The 20,950-nt window shown below is 52.8% G+C and overlaps 1 protein-coding gene across 1 annotated transcript in view; it reads left to right on the top strand.

Annotated features, from left to right (window-relative positions):
• The window catches only part of GRIK3 (glutamate ionotropic receptor kainate type subunit 3), a 239,600-nt gene that overhangs the window by 177,929 nt on the left and 40,721 nt on the right, over positions 1–20,950 (top strand). The window contains exons 6-10 of the mRNA XM_007104099.4: positions 1,693–1,866; positions 2,518–2,661; positions 7,902–8,009; positions 11,566–11,679; positions 20,109–20,312. Coding sequence (XP_007104161.2) covers positions 1,693–1,866; positions 2,518–2,661; positions 7,902–8,009; positions 11,566–11,679; positions 20,109–20,312 — 744 coding nt within the window. The remainder of the gene's footprint in view (positions 1–1,692; positions 1,867–2,517; positions 2,662–7,901; positions 8,010–11,565; positions 11,680–20,108; positions 20,313–20,950) is intronic.

Genomic DNA, 20,950 nt, shown 5'->3' on the forward strand with positions numbered 1-20,950 from the left:
AGAAACTAACACACCATTGTAAAGCAATTATACTCCAATAAAGATGTTAAAAAAAAATTGTAAACATACAATTACCATATGACCCAGCAATAGTAATAAAGACCTACGTTCATCAAAAAAAAAAAAAAAAGTAACACGACTCTTATGCAAATATAGAATGAACATGCGTGAAAGATGTATTCAAGTCATGAACAAAGGAACCAGTAGGATGACAACGCTGGCTCAAAGAGCATTTGAAGGATTGAGTATTTATAGGTATTTGGTGTAGGGGGAACATAAAATAAGATGGCTAAGTTAGACACAAAAATGGATTAATATCCTACAGGGCAATAAAACCACCACCTTGGGGATTATCTTTTCTATGGGCAAAAATCTACGTATTAGCTCAGAATCTGGGCCTTTAACCAGTAGCCGACAGTGAAGTCAAACCCGGGTGCATTCTGCCGGAGAACTACACAATCCCTGGGGGGCCTGCTAAGCGATGCTTCTATGTGACATTGAAAGGACACGCTGCTCTCCGTCTGCCTTATCTCCAAGTTTGGGTAGTTTTTCTTAAGAGGACAGAGCTCTGCTGCTCACACCAGCCCCCACCTCATGCCAGCTCTTCTCAGCCTAGCACCTGGCTCCTCCCTCTGCAGCCAAACCCCCTCTTTCCCTTTGCCCCCTGCCCTCACCGGCTCACTGTGCCCCAGAGCTAAAGCTGGCAGGAGGGGCTGAAGCTGGGTTGCCCCCGTGCATTAAGGCCTGTCTTCCTGGCTTTTAGGCCATTGCACCAGACCGGACATGACCTGGCCCACAGACAGACAGGCTGACTGCTCCTAGGAGGCAGGGGTGAGAGGGCCTGGCTGATGATGTGGGGCAAGGGTAGAGAAGAGGACGGCTATACTCCTTCAATCTCAGGCAGAAGAGACTATTTTAATTTAATTCTTTTATCGAAGTGTAGTTGATTTACAGTGTTGTATAAGGTATACAGCAAAGTGATTCAGTTATGCGTGTATATCTATATATCTATTCTTTTTCAGATTCTTTTCCATTGTAGGTTATTACAAGATGTTGAATGTATTTCCCTGTGCTATACAGTAGGTCCTTGTTGTTTATCTGTTTTATATATAGTAGTGTGTATCTGTTAATCCCAAACTCCTAATTTATCCCTCCCTCACCTTTCCCTTTGGTAACCCTAAGTTTGTTTTCAGAAGAGACTGTTTCAAAATACCCTCTTTGGGGGCATAAAATCCTCCCTTCAGCCTCCCTCTGGGTAACTTGGAGATGCCCAGACCCAATGCCCTTTGTCTTCCCAAAGCGGACCTCCCCCATCAGAGGATGACGGTCATGACCATTATCAAGCTCCTTTGCTGTTCCAGGCTGGGCATTTGATGTCTACGGCTTCACTGGGGCCTAAAGAGGAGGCATGATCCCCATTTTGTAGATGAAGAAACAGGCTGAGCGGTGTGTCTGAGGTCCAGCAGAGTAAGTGGGATCAGCCACAGGGCAGGCTGGCTGGACTCCTCCACGCTCAAGTGGACTCCAAGTGCAGTGCTCCCATGGGTGCTCCATCCCCACTGCTGGGCCTCACCTCCACAGGGCTCTGCAGGGAGCTGCGGCTGCTCTGGGGCCCCAGCAGGGAGTGTGGGAGGTGAGGCTGGAACTCACAGCCAGGCCACACCTTTGTTTACCGAAACTCTCTCTGTCAAGGATCTCTATGCGTTAGACCTGGAGCCCTACCGCTACTCAGGGGTGAACCTGACGGGATTCCGGATCCTCAACGTGGACAACCCCCATGTCTCGGCCATCGTGGAGAAGTGGTCCATGGAGCGGCTGCAGGCGGCTCCCCGGGCAGAGTCCGGCCTGGTGGATGGAGTGATGATGGTACTGCAGCCGGGAGGGCCAGACCTGGGGGCTCCCCTCCCTCCCTCCTTCCCATCATTCCTTCCTCCGTCCCTCCCTCCCTCCCTCCCTCCATCCCTCTCCTCCACCCTTCCTTCTCTCCTTCTTCCCTATTTCTTTTTTCCCTCCCACCACTTTCCTTCTTAAGACCTGCCCTGTATCTGCCAGACCTTAGGCCAGGGGCCAGGGACACAAAGGAATCAGACAGAGTCCCACCCCAAGTGTGGGAGTGCAGGCACAGAAACAGATGGTTACAGAGAGTAGGAATAAGGACTAGTGGGTGCTGGGCATGGGGGACTTTCAGCTGTGGCTGGCAGGAGGCTGGGGAGGCCGGAAAGCTGAAGGTGTGCGTAGGGGCAGGCAATAGCAGGGACAACGGCGCGGGGTGGCGGGGCCTGGCAGAGAAGGTCTGAGCTGAAGAGGGAGGGAGTCCGGTGTCTGCAGAGCTGCAGAGACAATCCGAGCTTGGCTTCTCGTTCGGAGCAGGGACAGGGTCGCCTCCAGGGTCTCAGGACCTTTCCCTCACCAGGACCCCCTTGCCTCTGGTGGGGGAGGGGAAGGGAGACAGGGCAGGGTGGGCTGAGGACTCTCGGGCCTGAGCTACTCTCAGGCAACCCTGGGCCTCCCCTCCAGACTGACGCGGCCTTACTGTACGACGCCGTCCACATCGTGTCCGTGTGCTACCAGCGGGCACCCCAGATGACCGTGAACTCTCTGCAGTGCCATCGGCACAAGGCGTGGCGCTTTGGCGGCCGCTTCATGAACTTCATCAAGGAGGTGAGTGCCCCCCACTCACCAGGACGGCCCCAGGGCCATCTCCCGGGGGCCGCAGAGCAGTCAAGGGCCCAAGTTTGGGAGTCAGCATTGATTTCCAATCCATGTGAACTTGGGCCGGTGACCTCACATCTCTGAGCCTGTTTCCTCGGGTGAAAATGGGCTCAATAGGGACCAATCTAAGAGGATGACTAAGGGGCTGAGTCTTTGACACATAGTACGCGTTCAGTGGGTGGTCGGCATTGTCAGCAGGACAAAGACTGGGCTTTAAAGTACAACAGATGAGCGTCTTTGCCTCTGGCTGTGTGACCTCAGACAATCTAGGGAAACTTGCTGAGCCTTGGTTGCCTCATGGGGATGCTGTGAAGACGAAATGGGGCGCCATGTGGACAGTGCTTAGTCCTGAGGGCAGAGGAGGCTCAGTAAATAATAATCAGCCTCCCCACTAACTCTTCTTCTTGGGCCCATCGGCCAACTTCCCAGCCAGGGTCCCTGCTGGGACCCGGCTCTCCTGGCACCATGGCAACCATGAAGAAGTCCCATCCATGGAGCTGATTCAAAGGAACCAGAGAGCAGAACCTGTCCTGCTGCTGAGAGGATGACCATGGAAATACACAGTGCCAAAGTTTAGTTTCAGACTCTCCATCACTGTTGTCCTTATGGATGGCAGAGTTTATTGTTCGCATTTTACAGACGGGGATGCTCAGGCCTGGGCTTGTACCTTGGCTCCATCACAACAAGCTGCGTGACTTTGGGTGAGATGATTAGCTCTTTGATCCTCAGTTTCCTCAACTGTAAAATGGGTATAGTAAGAGTTCCTGCCGCAAAGCATTGTTGAAAAAACAGTGTGAAAAACTATGTGCGAAGCATGTAGCCCAAGGCTAGGCAGAGTCAAGTCCCAGTAATGGTAGGTGAGGAAGGCTCAGGGGGACGAGATCTAGGCAGGGTTACTCTGGGTCAGAGGGAGTGACCTCTCCAGGGTGACAACAAGTGCAGTTAGGGTAAGCCCTCTAGGAGGGCTCCATATAGACCATCTCTTTGTAGCCATCACGATGGACCAGGAATGAAGCAGGCTGCTTTGAGAGTTCATTCATTTATTCACTACCTATTTGTGCAGGTCTGCTGGGTGGCCGGCACTGAGCCATGCGCTGGGGATCCAATGGGGCTAAAACAGACGGGCCCCTGCACCGACAGAGCTCACCGCCTAGGGAGATGTCCATCAAGTCATCCCATTAATGAATGTAATCCCATATGCAAAGGAATGCAACACAGTGAGAGTAAATAGCAAAGAAACCCACCACTCAGCAGACAGGGCAGCTTCTCCAGAGGTCCCAGTTCACCATGACTGCTTGGGACGAGGCCAGTGACACCTCCTGTGTTTTAGAATGACACTAAAAGGCATACGGCTTTAGAGTCTGACGCACTGCCTTTGGGCTTTTCTCTGCCTCTTCCCAGCTGTGCGGCTTTAGATAAATTCCTGGACATTTCCGAGTGTCAGTTGCCTCACCTGGCAAACACCAGCTAGTAGTCATCATGAGGGAGCAGTTATGTCCTTGGCACCAGTCCCCTCACCCCTAGAAGGGGCTCCAGTATCAGATGTTGTGGTAGAAGAGGACCATGAGGGTCCCTTCTCATCCTACCCCTCAGAATTGCGGAGGAAGTCCGATTGTCCGATGCCCTGAGCAAGGCCTGGCTGGCCTGGGCAATCTTCAGCTTGTTCTCTGGGAACTCGAAAGCCTGATTTCCAGCCCCCTGAGCCTCCTTCCTTGGCAGGCTCCAACCCAGTAGCTAGAGGCTGGCATGGGTTTCTCAATGATGGAGGCCACAACCCTAGGACCCTTAGGAGCCAGACGTAAGTGTCTTTGAAGCTTAACTACTTTTTAGCTGTGTGGCCTTAGACAAGCTACTGAACCTCTCTGTGCTGCAGGTCCTGCTGTACAATAGAGATAATACCAGGTTTGTTGTAGGTGTAAGTGAGTTGTGGTGTGTGAAGCACTTAGGACAGGGCCTGGCACATAGCAAGTGCCAAGCTGATTGGCTGCTCTTACTATTATTTCTATCATCACGATTGTCTTCACTCTGGCTTCTTGCTCCCTGGTGGGTTTCCAGCTAAAGAGGATCTCCAGGCCCCAGAGCTTCAGGGACGTCCCCCACCCATTCACCCTCGCCCCTCGCAGTGCTCGAGGCTCAGTCCTGAAGCCCTAAAGGGAGCAGATGAGTCACTGTCGCGCCACAGAAAGGGGAGCCTCCTTCTCCACCCCCACCCCCCCGCTCACGGGCACCGACCGGCCCACAGTGGCATACCTGGCCCTCCTGTTTGCTGGCCCCGGCCCAGTAAACAGCCCTCACCACTCACTTCTTCACAGAGTCCTTTCAGAAACAACTTCATCTCCACTCCATTTTAGGGAAGTGGAGACCGAGGCCCAGGGCAGCTGCAGGGCTCCCTCATGGCCCTACAGCTGGCCATCCCCGGGACCCAGGTACCCTGCCTGAGCCCAGTACACCGTCTTCCCTCAGACCATTCCCAAGTTGCCTGTCTCCCATCTGCCTGCGTGACAGTAAATCATTTTAAAGACTTGGCATTTCCGAGAGGAGCTGGAAAATACCAGGCCGGAGTTCAGAGCGTGTGAAGCATCTTTCATTTAGCAAGTCCTGCGTGGCAGCTGGAAGGGGCGGGAGGGCTGGGAAATGTCACGGGGAGGAGCTGCCAGCGGCTCCCTGCCCTGGCCCTGCCCCTGCCCGACTGCCCACAGACAGGCCACGCACCTGCTGACATTTAATTCCTCTGTAGCTGACAGGGAGGAAGGCTTCCCTCCAGCGCAGGTTTGAAGGCACCTGCTGTGATTTCCCTGGGGGCTGAGAGGTAGCCCGAGGCGGGAGGGGCCCCAGGCAGAGGAGGGGGAAGGCAGAGGGGCTGGGGAGCCAGCCTCAAGGAAGTTGAGCCTCCCTGTGAAGTCAGAAACAGTGGCCTTCACTGTCACCGATGCATTTTTTTAATTGAAGTAAAATCATGTATAACATTATGTAAGTTTCAGGTGTACAACATTATAGTTCCACATCTGTATACATTACAAAGCGATCACTGCTGAAGGTCTAGTTGCCATCCATCACCATACAGTTGACCCCTCCGCCCTGTATGCCCGTCCCCCAACCCCCTTCCCCACTGGTAACCACCAATCTGCTCTCTGAGTCAGATGCATCTTTAAATCTCCATCCCCAACCCCAATCTCCAGCTCCCTGGGCTTCATACACTCTCCCCAGTCAACTTGGGCATGATGACCCCAGCTCTTCAGCTCCGCTGAGCGCAGTGAGAATCTGCCCGGCACCCCCCTTACTTGGGACCCACAGAGCTCAGTCCCTCTTCGAGCCTCAGTGGCCATGACTGGAAAATGGGGGCAATCATGACACCCACCTGGCAGAACTGTGATGTGAAGCGGATGAGCTCATGCAGGGAAGCTAATCACGGATGAGCCTTCTGTGATAGGGTTTCTCCTGAGGCCTCGGGCCATGGCCCAAGTAACCATCCCTCCCCCTCCAGCCAAGGGCCAGCCCTAATCCAGGGAAGCCCTATGGAAGGAAGCGACTAAGGAAAAATAATAGCTGGAGTTGTGTATGTCAGGCACTCTGCTAAGCCCTTTATGCACTTTTGTTACCACCTGTGAAATAGGTCCTTTTCCTCTTCCTGAAGGTCAGAGAGGTTGGATGCTTTGTGCAAAGCACTCATTCCATCGCCTTTTGATTTCCAGCCTCCCGGAACCCTCCTAGGCGTGCCCCTCCGCCTGAGCTAATATAACACATGCCTGTCTACACCCTTATACACAAGACTTGACAGTGCCGGACAGCTGCCCGAGTGCTCGGGGATTCCCGTGCGTTTTAATGTGGAATCTATAGATAGGCCTCCAGGGATCTGGGAACCCATGAACTTGTGTGTCATTGTGAGTGCAAGGGGAACCTTCAGCCACGGAGAGGCTCTGGAGGCTTCTCCAGAATCTGCAAGGGTCATGACCCCAGTGGGGTGAGGAACCCACTGGGCCCACATGCCGAGGCTGCTGTGGAGGCTTCATGAGGCGAGCAGTGTGAAGCACCTGGTATCCCTAACGCTGTGGGCCTGCAGGCAAGGTGTTGTCTAGAAGGGGAGTCGAGTCGGCAAGCTTTTTCTATAAAAAGGGTCAGGTAGTAAATACTTTGGACTTTGCAGACCAGTCTCTATTTGCAACTATTCAACTGCAAAGTTGCAGCTCAAAAGCCATCAAAGACATATGTATAACTGATTCACTTTGTTGTAAAGCAGAAACTAACACACCACTGTAAAGCAATTATACTCCAATAAAGATGTTTAAAAAAAAAAAAGACAATAGGTAAACCCATGGGCGTGACAGTGATCTCAAACTGTTTACAAAAACAGGCAATGGGCCCATTTGGGCTGCGAGCCATAGTTTGCCAACCCCCGCTTTAGAAGATGGAGCCCTTCTTAGTTTGGGTCCTGGTACCTTCTCTGAACCTCTGCCTGCCTCTCTCTATGTTAATGACGCTAAAGGCAAGAAAAAGTAGCAAAAGCTACCATTTATTCAGGTCTCAGGTTGTACCAGGCACTGTTCTCCGTTTTTCAAGGGGCTTAACTCATTTCGCCCTCATAGCATTTTGGTAAGATGGGTAATATTATTAGTTCCATTTTACAGATGAGGTAACTGAGGCAGCGAGGTGAAATGAAATCCCAGGTCCAACTGGGGTTGGACCCTGTATTCTGACCCCAGTTCTTAACCAGGACATGGGTGGAGCAGGGGCAGGGGTGGGAGACCTTCTCTGTCACCCCCGGCTCTCTGGGGGCTACTCCAAGTGTTTGGTCCTACAGCCAGAGCTGGCTTGGCCCCTTGGCTTTCTGCCCCTCGGCAGGTCTCACCTGCCACAGCCTGCCTGCCTGCCTCCTTGCCCGTCTCTGGGGACCCAACATGGACTCCCCCTTCTCATGGCTTCAAGGCGGGGGCTCATCTGAGCGCATCTGTGATCAGTGTTGTACATGAGAAGGTGCAAGTGTAAAGCTGGCTGAAGAGCATAATAGAATTTATGGAAATTGCCGGCTCGTACCACAGCCCTAGCAATGATGGAGGTGATTATTAATTAATCATGGTCTTGGGGGAACAGTCTCAGTGCAAGGAGTAATTAAAATGAAGCATTGTACAGTTGTACCGAATGATGATTTATGAGCCCGAGGAATTGCTGCTCTGCCCTCTCCCCTCCGGCAGGCTCAATGGGAAGGATTAACGGGAAGGATTGTTTTCAACAAAACCAGTGGCTTACGGACGGATTTCGATCTGGACATCATCAGCCTGAAGGAAGATGGCCTAGAGAAGGTGTGTGGGCTCAGGAGTGGGAGGGCAGGCCAACAAGCAGAGGCTCTTTAAATCCCCTACAATAGACCCCAGGCAGAGACCCAGAGCGAGGGGGCAAGACCCAGTCCATCTGCCCCTTGGGACTCAACATGACCCAGTGTGGCCAGTGCCTTGGCCCATCAGAGAACATGAAGGCCTTCTCAGACTGGAGGGGTGCAGAACCCAGTGGCCTGTCCATGGCAGATACCCAAACCATCACCCTGTGAGCAAGGGCCATCAGAGATGCTTACCCTGGAAAGGAGATGAGAGGCTCAAGGGGCAGACAGACTAAGTCCCTGCAGGGCTGTCCTGGGGCAGAAGGACAGACGTGTCCTTAGGTAAGAGAAACTTTCTAATGACCAGGGGATGCCTGCATGGGGAGTAATGAGCTCACTGTCACTGGAGGCATTTAAGCAAAGATTGAACAAAGCGATTGCTTGTCTGGGGGACTGGAGGTGATTCTTTTTTTTTTTTTTTTTTTTTTTTTTTGCGGTACGCGGGCCTCTCACTGCTGTGGCCTCTCCCGTTGCGGAGCACAGGCTCCGGACACGCAGGCTCAGCGGCCATGGCTCACGGGCCCAGCCGCTCTGCGGCATGTGGGATCCTCCCGGACCGGGGCACGAACCCACGTCCCCTGCATCGGCAGGTGGACTCCCAACCACTGCGCCGCCAGGGAAGCCCTGGAGGTGATTGTTACTCTTGGAGAGAGGTAGAAGCACGTGGATTCTGAACTCCCCACTGTATGCTTCTAAGGCCTCTGCGATTCCGGGGAATTTCAATGTGGAAAGCAAGCCCACGGGGCCGGGCCTCCCATCTGGCTACCGTAGAAATGTTTGTAATGGGGCCGATTCTGATCCCTGGGAACCTTCAGCATATTCTGACAAAGTCAGGTTGCTGGCCTGAGAAGGGAATTTCACATTAGCCCCTGATTCTCAGCATCCCCTGGGACCTCGGAGCTAGGGGCTCAGCCACACCCTCTCCCACAGCAGGCTGGTCTCTGGGAGCCACCAGGGCACCTCTCCAACCCTGGGAGAGGGGGGTGTCTAAAATGCAAAAGAGGCCGGAAGTGAAGTGGCCACCCCTGATGCCTGTGATCCTTCAGGAACCCTTGATTCCTCTCCTCTCCTCCTCCACCCTCTCTGGTCCGGGCCTCTTCCTTGGATTATTTTAACACCCCAACCTGGCTTCCCGCCTCCACTGCCGGGCCCTCCAGCCATCCTGAGTGTACACACAGATGAAGCTCTGTCGTGCCCTGGGACTGAGCACGGCTCCCCAGTGCCAAGGCATTCAGTATCAGTCCCTCACCCGGCCTTGAAGGCTCTCCAGGAAACGCCCCGGTTACCTCTCCAGGCCTAGTCTCCACTGCCCCACCCACAAACATTCCCCATGGCCCGGTCATACCCACTCCCTCCTGCGCCTCCAGGCCTTTGCCCTTGCGAGCTCCCCAGTTGCAGGAGTAGCCTGTTTCCTTGGTTCATTCCCACAGGCATGGACCTGGCTCTGCCTGTGTTGCACTTTGTGGCCGAGGTGACTTTATTCAATCCTGAGTTTCCCACGGACTCATGGGGCCACTGTGCTGGGGCCGGGTGGCCAGGGCAACCACTCTTCTGCAACTCTTTCAGCCACATACAGCATCAGGCCCCTAAGGACAGGCGCTGTGCCCTCTCCTCCTAAGATGATTGCGGCCCGTTGGTCCAACCCTATTCAAACCATAGCTTATCAAGCACTCTGCCAGCTCCTATTTAGACTCCTGCAGTGCCAGGGAGCCCTCTTCCTCCTCTGGCAGGACTACTGCAATAGTTGTCACTCAAGTCCCTGTCTCAGTCTTGCTCTCTCAGCTCTCCATCTCTGGGGATAGCCTAAAATTCTAAGGATGGCAATTAGATGGCAGGTATGCCACCACCTCCCACTCCTGCGCCTGTGGCAGGCATCAGTAATTGCCCATCAGAGCACTCTTGCCATCTGAGCCTACCCGCAGCTCCCACCAGCCCTCCGGCAACGACACAAATCAACCACAGCTAATACTCGAGAAAAACTCTTTACTATACCTAGACACAGGTGACCAGATTGAGGGCGGAGAGCCTCTGAAGACTGGGTCCTCCTCAGTCTTAACTGTTCTCACAACCCCACGGCACCTGGTGTCCAGCAGGTCCTGCAGTTGGAGCTCAATAGATGCTTGCTGGGGTGAGGGCTCCTGCTGGTCACTTGGCCGCCAGCCAAGCTGTCTGTTGAGCGCCTCCTGCACCCAGGCCCGCCGCTAGGGTCCCTCGTGCTGGGCTGGGCTCTAAGCTCAGCCCCCTTGAGAGAAGAGCCTCTTTGACGCTGTCTGCTTGTCTGCTCTCCATTTGGCTCTGGCGGCGGGGTCTGCATAGACAGAGAGGCTGCCTGGAGAGGGTGCTGAGCCCCCAAACACAGCTGCTCTGCCTCTCATCACTTCTCTCTCATCACTTCTGTTTGCTCAGCCGGGTCATAACTGATCCAGCCAGCTCCAGCCGGTGGCTTTGGGGGGATTAAAGCAGAATTAAGCAAGCATGATTACATGTCTCTCTGCTATGCATAGCTCTCTTAATGGGATGTTTGCATTCGGCCTCCCTGTTTAATTGATTAAGTTTCCTGAGTACCCCACCCTAACTGGGACAAGGACAGAATGGGCAGGCCAGAACCTTCCTTGAGAGAGAGGAACTGCGATGGACTCAGAGCTGGGCAGAGTTGGGTCCCAAAGGATCTTCAAGAGGCCCAGGGCTTTAGAACGATTTGTAAACTTGATCTTCCCTTGCTTCCCTCCAGCCCCAGGCCTCGTATCCACAAGGGCACCATGGGGACAGAGGTTATGCCACCTCGGCCAGAGTGTCTGCCACCTTTAGGTGTAAAACCACAAAGCAAACTGCCTTCTAACCGAGTGGCATCCAGTGCCCCCAGTGAGGGTTTTCCACTCTATTCTGCCCCCAAATAGCTGCAAAGACCAGCATCCTGCTATGCCTGCCTTCCTGCACGTGACACATCTCGTTGTCCTTCCACAGATGCCTAGGAAACATCTCCCTCGCGCCAGGCCCTGTCCTGGGCTTTGGAGGGCATCTGGCCCCAGAGCTGGCACACGCTGAGACCCAGTGAGCAGCTGGTGCCCAGGTCTTCCCCAGGAGGCGGGAGGCCCCCCAGGCTCAGGGTGACTCTGTCCCAGGGCAAGACCTGGCCCTGACCCTAACTGACTTCCTCATGGCACCTGCTCCACCCCAGGCTGGCTTCTGCTGTGCCCCCTGGGCCGTCTTTATGTTCATTTTCTCCCTCTGCATTTTCCCTTCCAGCTGTGGCGGGTTTGCTAGCAAATGGGGAGGTGGCAGAATTCAGGAGACTGAGCACCTTGGGGGCTTCCTCTGGGAAGGAGGGAGGCAGCAGGGTTGCCAGAAATGTTGGCTCGAAACACATTAGCGATGACGATACTCATGAAGGATGGGAAGGAGACAAGGAGGTTGCTGGCGTGGAGAAAGGATGGAGAGACCGCGGACTCAGCCTCCTGTTCTCCATCTGTCTGTCCATCCAGGTTGGGGTGTGGAGTCCTGCCGAGGGGCTCAACATCACGGAGGTTGCCAGAGGCCGAGGCCCTAACGTCACCGACTCTCTGACAAACAGGTCCCTCATCGTCACCACTGTGCTGGTAAGAGCTGCAGCCCTGCAGGAGGGGCTGTGAACTGGGGGCGGGCTGGCCGTCGGGGCTGGAAAGACCCCTCCATCACCCCACCCAGCATAGGCCAGGCATCTCTTATGAGGCTGCTGGGAGGCTGGAAGATGGGGGAGGAAGGTGGAAACATTGAGGGTCCCTCAGAAAGCCCCCAGAGAGCAGTTGGGAGACAGCAACACTGCTCATGGCCACAGGCCAGAGACCCCAGGAGGTGGCTGTGAGCGGCCTCTTCCCAAAGGCAGAGCAGGCCAGCCCTCCTGCCTGTCTGGGACCTGCTTGGCCAGCCCTGCTGCAGAGGCCTGTGTGTTTGCATCTCACTCCCACCCAGTCCCTGAGCCCCTGATGCCTGAGAGGAACTGTGCTGGGTAGAAGGAAGGAGGGGTAACCTGCCTTCTGCACCAGGACTTGGGGTCTGCCTCTTCCACCCCAGTTCCCAGGGAAAAGGCCCTTCCCACTGGTCCCCCCAGCCCGGCGGGTGCTGGGAGCCCACACACGTGCCACCACCCACAGTGTCCTGTCCCCAGTGCTCTTGGCCACGGCTATGACCATTCTCCCTGCCACCCTCCCTCCACTGCCCAGGACTGAATAGTGCTTCCTTCTTCTGACCATTTCAACCCAAGGAATGGCTTTTGGGGTCTCCCAGGCTCTGTGAGGCTTGAAACTCAGGGTGAGAGAAAGGACACCCAGGCTGCTGGCCAGCTATGGCCAGCGCTGTGCCCACTCCATGTGCACCAGCCCCGCCTGGAAGGCCTCCAGGGTGTCCGGAGGCTCAGGACTCACCCTCTCAGAGACGTAGCACTGCTCTTGGGGCCCAAGCTGGGCCGTGAAGTGGGGAGGCAGCCTGATCACAGCCCAGTGGATTCTGACCAAAGGCCCTTCGAGGACAATTATGGCCCTGGTCAGCTTCTCCTTATAATGAAGCAAATATGATTGTCAGGACCATGTGCTGAGGTCACTCTATACCAAAAAAGGGAGCTCAACCTGGTTTGGCCAGGCCCTACTGGACGGTCCTATGCCCTCCCTCTAGTGCCAGGTATATGCTCAGTGGCTGGGTGCCGGACACCATGGAGGAAGAAGGGATGTAATAGCTAAACCCCACCCTCCCAAGAATCCAGTAAGCAGCAGACTCCAGGGGCACCATCAGCTTCCAGGGAGCAATTGTAGCCTATGGCTGTCATCCCCAGTCTCCAGGCTTATGACTATTAAGAGGATCCATGTTAAAGCTGATGAAGACCTAGCAGTTCTGAACATGCTGCTGATAGAGCCAGAAGGAGATGGCTGGGGAGACACCTCTCCACACCCACCTTTCGGGAGTGAGACCCTCACTGGCATCTTCCCCAAAACCAGACATCCTGCCTGCCTGATTGACATTTTGTTAACTTAAAAAATAAAAGTATCAAACTATAAAACCAGTAAGTCAAAAGATCTCATCAGGAACAGGGAAAAAAATTGTAAAAACAAAAAATTTAAAGATGAAAAATAAAATAAGCAATAAGGATATAGTATACGACATGGGGGATATAGCCAATATTTTATAATAACTATAAATGGAGTATAACCTTTAAAAGTTGTGAATCACTATATTGTACACCTATAACATATAATAAAAAATAAATGAAAAAGAATAAAGCAAAAAATAAAGATTAAAAAGACATGAAAAGAGCAAAGGGATTAGAATGAAGTGTGATGAGCGATTAAAGGAATATTAATGTGGATAAAAATAGAAAAGATAAAAGGAAAGTTGAAAGAGAACAAAATAAAGGTTAAAAGGAAAATAATAAAGAGAAAAATGAAAATAAGGAATGAGATTAAAAGGAAAGCTACAAAGAGAGACAAAAAAGTAAAATAAATAATTAACAGTTCTGGCTAGAGAAGGTGAAAAGTGTAAAACCAAAATGTCAGAAAGCAAAAGGATAAAAGTGTGACAAAGCTAAAATATAAAAGGGTAAAAATAAAATAATAAAAAGGTGGTAAAAGATTAAAAGCAGAGCTGCATAAAATGTGAGATATAATTAAAACACTTTTCAGAAGACAAGATTAAAAAAAGGTAAAACGGATGTGCTCGGAGAGATTAGGAGAGATGATTAAATGAGCTGAGTTGATCCAGCCACAAAACAGTACTCTAACGGTAAGAGGGGAGTTAAAGATAATATACCAAAAGGATGCAAAATACACACACCTTCAGTGACCACAGGGTTAAATTTTATTAAAGTGACAGCAGCCTGGTTTCAAGGGCATAAGACCCTTCTGCAAAGCCGCAGGGGATTTATCTACACCTGCAGAGGTAGAATCCCACAGATATCCTTGTGCTCTTCTCACAGTTTCTTGGGCAATACTGGAAGCTTCTTGCAAAGGTCCCGACCTGCTGCACTCAGTTGCTCACTGAGGGTCCCGCCCACATCATCCAGCTGGCTCTTAGCACCCCAAGGAAGGAGAGACGCCCCCTTGGCTGGCAGCCTGGATGCAGCTCCATCGGTTCACCTGCCCTTCATCCGGGCAAACATGAGCCCAGCAGCTCTTGGCGACATGCAAGTGTGACCAGGACACAAGGGCCAGACTGTGATGGTTAAGAGACTCAAACCTTTGGGTCTGAGTCCTGGCTTTACTGTTCACTAGCTGTACGACCCTGGAAAACTGCTTAGTCGTTTGGTGTCTCTATTCCCCATCTGTGAAAGAGAGGTGATAATCATTGTCCTTACTTCATGGAGTTGAGAGGATGAATGATTAATAAAAATAAATGGCACAGAGTGTGTGCTAAGTAATGGCTGCTATTGTTATTATGGATTATAAATCGAGTCCCCAGTAAGCTCGGGTTTTAAATAAGCAGAATGAGAGTTCTAGAGAAAACCTCTGCTTCCATCCACAACCAGCGCCCTGAACTTCACTGAAGATTGACTCCTGACCATGGTCACAGAGCTTATCTCTGTCAGGGTGCATTATAAACGCTGAGCTTGGATTTGAATGTCTTTAAGGCCTGATGGGCATTCCCTGGCTCACCACAGACCCCACCATTCCATACTGCTTACTCTTGGCTGCTTATACAGGTGTTTCCTGACTGGTCCCTGCAAGCACTAGGGTTTGGGACCTCCTGAGCCCCTCATAGCTCTAATCTCCTGCTGATACATAAAGCTCCACATCCCAACCACCACCTCAAAGTCTGAGCCCTTGGCCCTGACATTGTGATAATCCCCTACCCCTGGACTCCTTTGCCTTGACCTCTGACATGGCTACTGACCCACTTGAAGCAGATGTCCCACCATCCTAACCCCGTTATGCAGGGTCAGATACTCGCATGGTCTGGGAATGACCCATGATCCAGCTGTCTCCAGCCCCACTGTCCAGAGATCATGGAGGGTTGGGTCTACTTCTTCCCTGAGAGAAGCCCAGTCTTTCCCGGAGGCAGAGCGGGGACAGAGGATGTGACACACAGCCTTTACACTGGTCTCCAAGAAACTCTCTGTGTCCAGCTGAAAATGTCCTCGGAGTCTCCTGAAAGTCTCAGCGTGGTCTGCATGTCCCAGAGCCCTGGGCGGGGTTGGTCGGGGTACAGTGCTCTCAGCTTGGGCTTTTGGGGACAGCAGCACCAGTTGTGGGGAGTGTCCAGCCCAGCCCAGCCCAGACGCTCTGGCTGAAAACCCAACCCCAAGCTTGGCAGCCTGAAAGCAGGGCCAGCACCTCCCACAGAGAGCACTGGCCCCTGCCTCTCGGGAAGTGTGTTGTCAGGGCAACAGTGCTTTGAGTGACAGGCAGGTACCAAGCCTGGGTACAAGAACATCCACCAGCTTTGCCCTGGAGAACAGGGCTGGACCTGAGACCCTGATGAGGGAGTCTCTCCTCCTCTTCTGGTCCCTGGAATCTGGATGTGGCAGAGAACACAGGGAGATATGGGGGCTGCCCCCAAAGCCCCCTCTCTCCTCCTCCATCCTGAATCCCGGGGTTAGGTGCTAAGGTCGCATTAGCCTGGACAGAGAGATGGACAGAGCCCGGACCTCGCCCTCTCTGACCCCCTCAGAGCCACGGGCTCTTCCCCCTTCCTGAGGCGGAAGCAGCAGCAGCAGCAAGAGGCTGGAAGCCCGCCCCCCACCCCACCCTCTCCCTGCCAGGCCCCAGCTTCTGCTCAGGTTCCGCTCTTCCATGAGCTCGTGAAACATTCATCTGCCCAAAGCTCTGCTCACGCACCAAGAAAACACACTCAACTCGCTCCTGGGGGGCCCTGCTTTGGAAGGTTCGGGGATCTTGGGGCTGCTGAAGTGAGCAGTGGTGTCGGCACGCGTGTGGGCACCTGTGCAGGTGTGGGATTGGCTACACACAGGTGTCTGGACTTGCACCATTGGGTATGTTTGTGCCATGTGCGCATTGTAACCCATTTAGGCACAACTGCCAGGCAAGCCGGACCTGCACACCTGGCACAAGAGAGGGGAAGCTGGGGAGACCAGGATGTGGGCTGGGAGAACCATCCCAGGCCAGGAACCACTCTAGGCTCCACCTGCTGGGAGGACCGGACTGCTAATGATCTGTCCTGGTTCTAACTGGCAGAAGCCGAGGCCTGGGGGCCAGGGTCCTTCCTTGGCTTCTGTGTCTGAGCAGGTCAGAACATCCGAGAATGGGGTGTATTCGTGCCAGTGGCATTGTGTGCATACACAGCGCATGCGTGTGCAGGTGTGTGTTGAGATGGCCTAAGCCAGCAGGGGCTTGGGAACAGAGCTCTTAGGTAGGTAACCCTTGGCTTTCCCTACCCGCTCCAAGACACCCTCTTCCAACTCCACAGGTCCTGTCACTCGGCTCTCACGCTGGTGAAACTAGACTAAGAAACTAGACTGAGAGCCCTAGCAATGAAAAGTAGGAAAAGGTTATTTTTCTGGACTCTTGTTTCCTGCGACTTGTTGCAGAGAAATATTACCCCCATTCCTACGGCTGTTCTCCCAGAGCAATAGGAGAGAGCGAAGTTATGAAATTGAGGGCACCTTCACTGAGCAATCGATTAGCAGCCGAGAGAGCTTGTGAATTGGCTGTCTGGACATTTCCAGTAATAAATTGTGAAATAGTCCATGAATAAGTAGTTGGCGGAGTTCAGAATTACCCCCTAGGAAATGTTGCAGGTCTAGAGACACATTACTAAGGCAAGCACCATTTTAATGCTCTGGGCTTTGGCTGTTAAATATGTATGCCATCCGCAAAGCACTTCCTGAAATTAATGGCATTTTACAGCTGCTCCAAAGGCAGCGTATTTATATGAAGATGTATAGATTCTGGGGCTGGGGTGGCTTCACAAATGAAGTGCTAATTTTAGAGGATAGGGCCTGGGAGGGTCTCGGAGAGAGGGTCAGGAAGTGAGCTATCTCAGGGACCTTTCCTGAAATAGCTTTCTGCTGCTAGCTGTGATTTTTAACCTTTGGTGACATTGGGCATGGTCTCTAGGCTGGACAGGTCACTGCAATAACAGGCGACCCCGTGCACAGCAAGATGATAATGATATTAATAATACACGAATAATAATATTGCAGTTTACATTTACCAGGCACTAAGTGCTTTTCACAGATTGACTCATCTTATCCTAACAACAATCCTGTAAGGTAGATTCTATTATTATCCCCATTTTACAGAAGGAGGTCGATTTTGCTTAGGAATCTATAGGTGGTTGGTGACTCACCTGGCAAAGAGACTACCTTCTCTTTAATTCTTTCCTTGAGCTAACATCAGGGCTACCAGGTGCCGTGGTACAGTTCGTTCACTGCACAAGAGCATCTGACCTAACAGTTGAGATGGGATTGAAATCTCACCCAGGCCCTCTCCGCAGGCCCTGTGCCAAGGTTCAGGGCAGCACCATCCCAGAGATTAATTTGCACAAAGGCAGGGTCCACAATAGCCTAAGTTCCCTTCCCTCCATGTAGTCTCAGCCCCTTCCCCGGCACCTCCTCAACTCTTTTCTCCAAACTTGTGAGCTGCTTGGTTGGAGTTGGGGATGGGAGGCCCTGAGATTTAGCATGGAGTCTAGCCAAAGGACCCAGCTTTTCACCCAGTTAGACTGAGAGGTGGTTTTTCTCAGAACCCCTTGGGGATTCAGACACTGCCTTGCCCTTTCTCTGCAGCATCCCAAAGGACTGTTGAAAACCTAGAATGAATCAGTCATGGGATGGGATTTTGAGAGGTAGCGTTGCCAGGGAACCAGGGCCAGAGAATCTAGCCCGCCCTCCGCAGCAGGAGCCTGGCAAGAGGCTGCCGGTGGGTTTCTGTGCCTGAGGACCCCTGATGAGGGCCCCCTTCACTGCTCAGGGGCCCACAGTGTCAAAGGAATGGCCCCACCACTTGAGAGAATGACGATGCGCCTCCAGATGAGGTGTGTGCTCTTCTTATGGGCATGTGGACATGAGCTTCCCCCCACAGGCGGATTCTGTCAGCTAATGGTTGTCACCCATCAGCTGAAGGCTCGAGGCATTCCTTCACGAGAGGGTGCCAAGGTGGCTTGGGGGAAGGTTAAGGCCCAGAAAGAGGCCAAGGAGCTACAGGCAGGAAGGACTGAACCTGAACTCCACCAGACTGTAATTCAACTCTTGTGTGACCTTGGGCAACTTACTGACCTTCTCTGAGCCTCAGTTCTCTCATCTATCAAATGGGGATAATGTCACCTATCTTTTTTTTTTTAACATCTTTATTGGAGTATAATTGCTTTACAGTGATGTGTTAGTTTCTGCTTTATAACAAAGTGAATCAGCTGTACATATACATATATCCCCATAACTCCTCCCTCTTGCGTCTCCCTCCCACCCTCCCCATCCCACCCCTCTAGGTGGTCACAAAGCACCGAGCTGGTCTCCCTGTGCTCTGCGGCTGCTTCCCACTAGCTAGCTGTCTGTTTTACATTTGGTAGCATATATAAGTCCATGCCACTCTCTCACTTCGTCCCAGCTTATCCTTCCCCCTCCCCGTGTCCTCAAGTCCATTCTCTACGTCTGCATGTTTATTCCTGTCCTGCCCCTAGGTTCTTCAGAACCAGTTTTGTTTTTTTTTTAGAATCCATATATATGTGTCAGCATACAGTAATGTCACCTATCTTGAAAGCTTATGAGGCTTTTTCACTCTGAAAAAGAGTTTAAATCAATGCCTGGTGCATAGTAGGAACTCAGTAAATGATGAGTTTGCTGAGAGTTCAACCCATCCACCTCCGTTCCTTACTCTGTGTATCTCATACTGGATGAGGTCAGTAGCTTCTTTCCAAGGTTTTCCTGCCTCTACTCCCAGTTATTCTTCGCAGGGTTGCCAGGAGTTTATTTCTAAATGAGAAATCAGACAGTCATGCCCTTTCAAAGCCCTTCACTGGCTCCCTGTCACCTGGGAGGGAGGGAACCTGATGTGGGACAGCTGTCACCTATGCTCTGGACCCACAAGCCACCTTCTGAGGACCCCCTGCCCACTAGGGAGAGGCACCATATGACTCAGGGCCTCTGGCACAGTGAGGTGGTTAAGAGCTCCTGCTCTGGGACCACGCCGACTTGAGTCAAATCCTCTCTCTATGGCAGCTGAGTGAGCTCCCACGAGTTACGTTATCCTCGTGGATTCACTTTGTACATCTACAGAATGGAGTTACTCGTATCTACCCCCAGAAGGCTGAAACTCAGGCTAAGGGAGGCAATACCAGCTACTGTCCACTGAGCCCTCCTGCTCTGCTGGGCTCTGCACTGGACCCCCACGGGCACCACCTCATCTGCTGATTTGCTGGCGCCTGGCACGTACACATGCAAACTATCATAGTCATCAGGAATCACTCACTGGCAGGTCCTAACGCTGGGGGCTAGATCCTTGGAAAGAGAGAAAGGTGTCAGGGAGCAGGGAGATCTCATCAGTTAGACAGGAGCTGGGGAGCAGTCAGGGAAGAAACGATGAAGGGCCTTCTGCAGCAGTGTGCTCACCCTGGAGCAGACATCAGAATCCCCTGGAGGGCTTCTTATAGCACACATTGCCAGGCCCCACCCCAGAGTTTCTGGTCCAGTATGTCTGGGTGGGGCCCGAGAATGTGCATTTCTGACAAGTGTCCGGCTGTTGCTGCTGGTCTGGGGACCACTGGCCTGTGTTGACGGTGCAGCAGAGAGAGCGTGGGATTCAGAATCACAGTCTTGAGTTCAAATCCCAGTTCCACTAGTTTCTAGCTCTGTGATCATTGGACGATCAAATCAGTAAGGACCTACTAGGTGCTGGTGCATGTCAGTAGGTGGCCATCTGCGAGGCACAAAGTTGGCTCTCAGGAAGTACGTTTTGCCTCTCCTGACTTAGCAGGCCATTCTTCTGAGCCCCCCCTGAAGATGGCTTAGAACACCCTTGCAGAGGACCTGGCCCAAGCTCTCTGGCCCCAGCTGGACCTGCCCCACCCACTCAGCCTTTGTCTGCCCCTCTCCCATCTGTCCCCGCAGGAGGAGCCCTTTGTCATGTTCCGGAAGTCCGACAGGACCCTGTTCGGGAATGACCGGTTCGAGGGCTACTGCATCGACCTGCTCAAGGAACTGGCCCACATCCTGGGCTTCTCCTACGAGATCCGGCTGGTGGAGGACGGGAAATATGGGGCACAGGACGACAAGGGCCAGTGGAACGGCATGATCAAGGAGCTCATTGACCACGTAAGTGAGGCGGGAGCACAAGGGACCAAGGACCTCCCAGGAGGCGTGGCCAAGTCCTCTGTGCACGTCAGGGTGGGGCATCCTGGCAGACTGCGGCCCTGGGGGAAGGAGAGATGGAGACAAAGGAGCCATTGGTTCAGGCTCACCCAGCACAGACTAAACATTGCCTGCCTTCCAGCTCAGGGCCTTCAACTTTCCAGAAGCATTTTCTATCAAATACCTGTTAATGAATGCAATGGATCTGTACCACCAGACCCCTCATATTCCTTCTCTCGTTTATCCTTACAACAACCCAGTGAGGTAGGTACTGTTATTACCACTCATTTAACAGACAAGGAAGCTGAGGCAGAGAGAGGTGAAGGCTCCCAGCCAGTAAGCAGTGGAGCTGGGACTCAAAGAATCTTTGGAGGCTCTCCGCTTCTGAAGCCTTGGGCTCTGACCTCTGCAGAAAGCCATCTGACCCCAGGACCCAGGGCAGGGAAGGTTCATATAGTAAGTCTTTGCAACCTGAAAAGCCTCAGCCAAAAGGATTATTATCACTTCTCCTCCCCAAGTGCAGGCAGGTGGCATCAGGGCCTTCTTGTGTTAGCCCTCCTGCGCCTGTCAGAGGGGATCTGGGAAGGGAAGGAGGCTGGAGC

Source organism: Physeter macrocephalus, chromosome 3 (assembly GCF_002837175.3).
Source record: "Physeter macrocephalus isolate SW-GA chromosome 3, ASM283717v5, whole genome shotgun sequence".
Lineage (NCBI taxonomy): Eukaryota > Metazoa > Chordata > Mammalia > Artiodactyla > Physeteridae > Physeter > Physeter macrocephalus.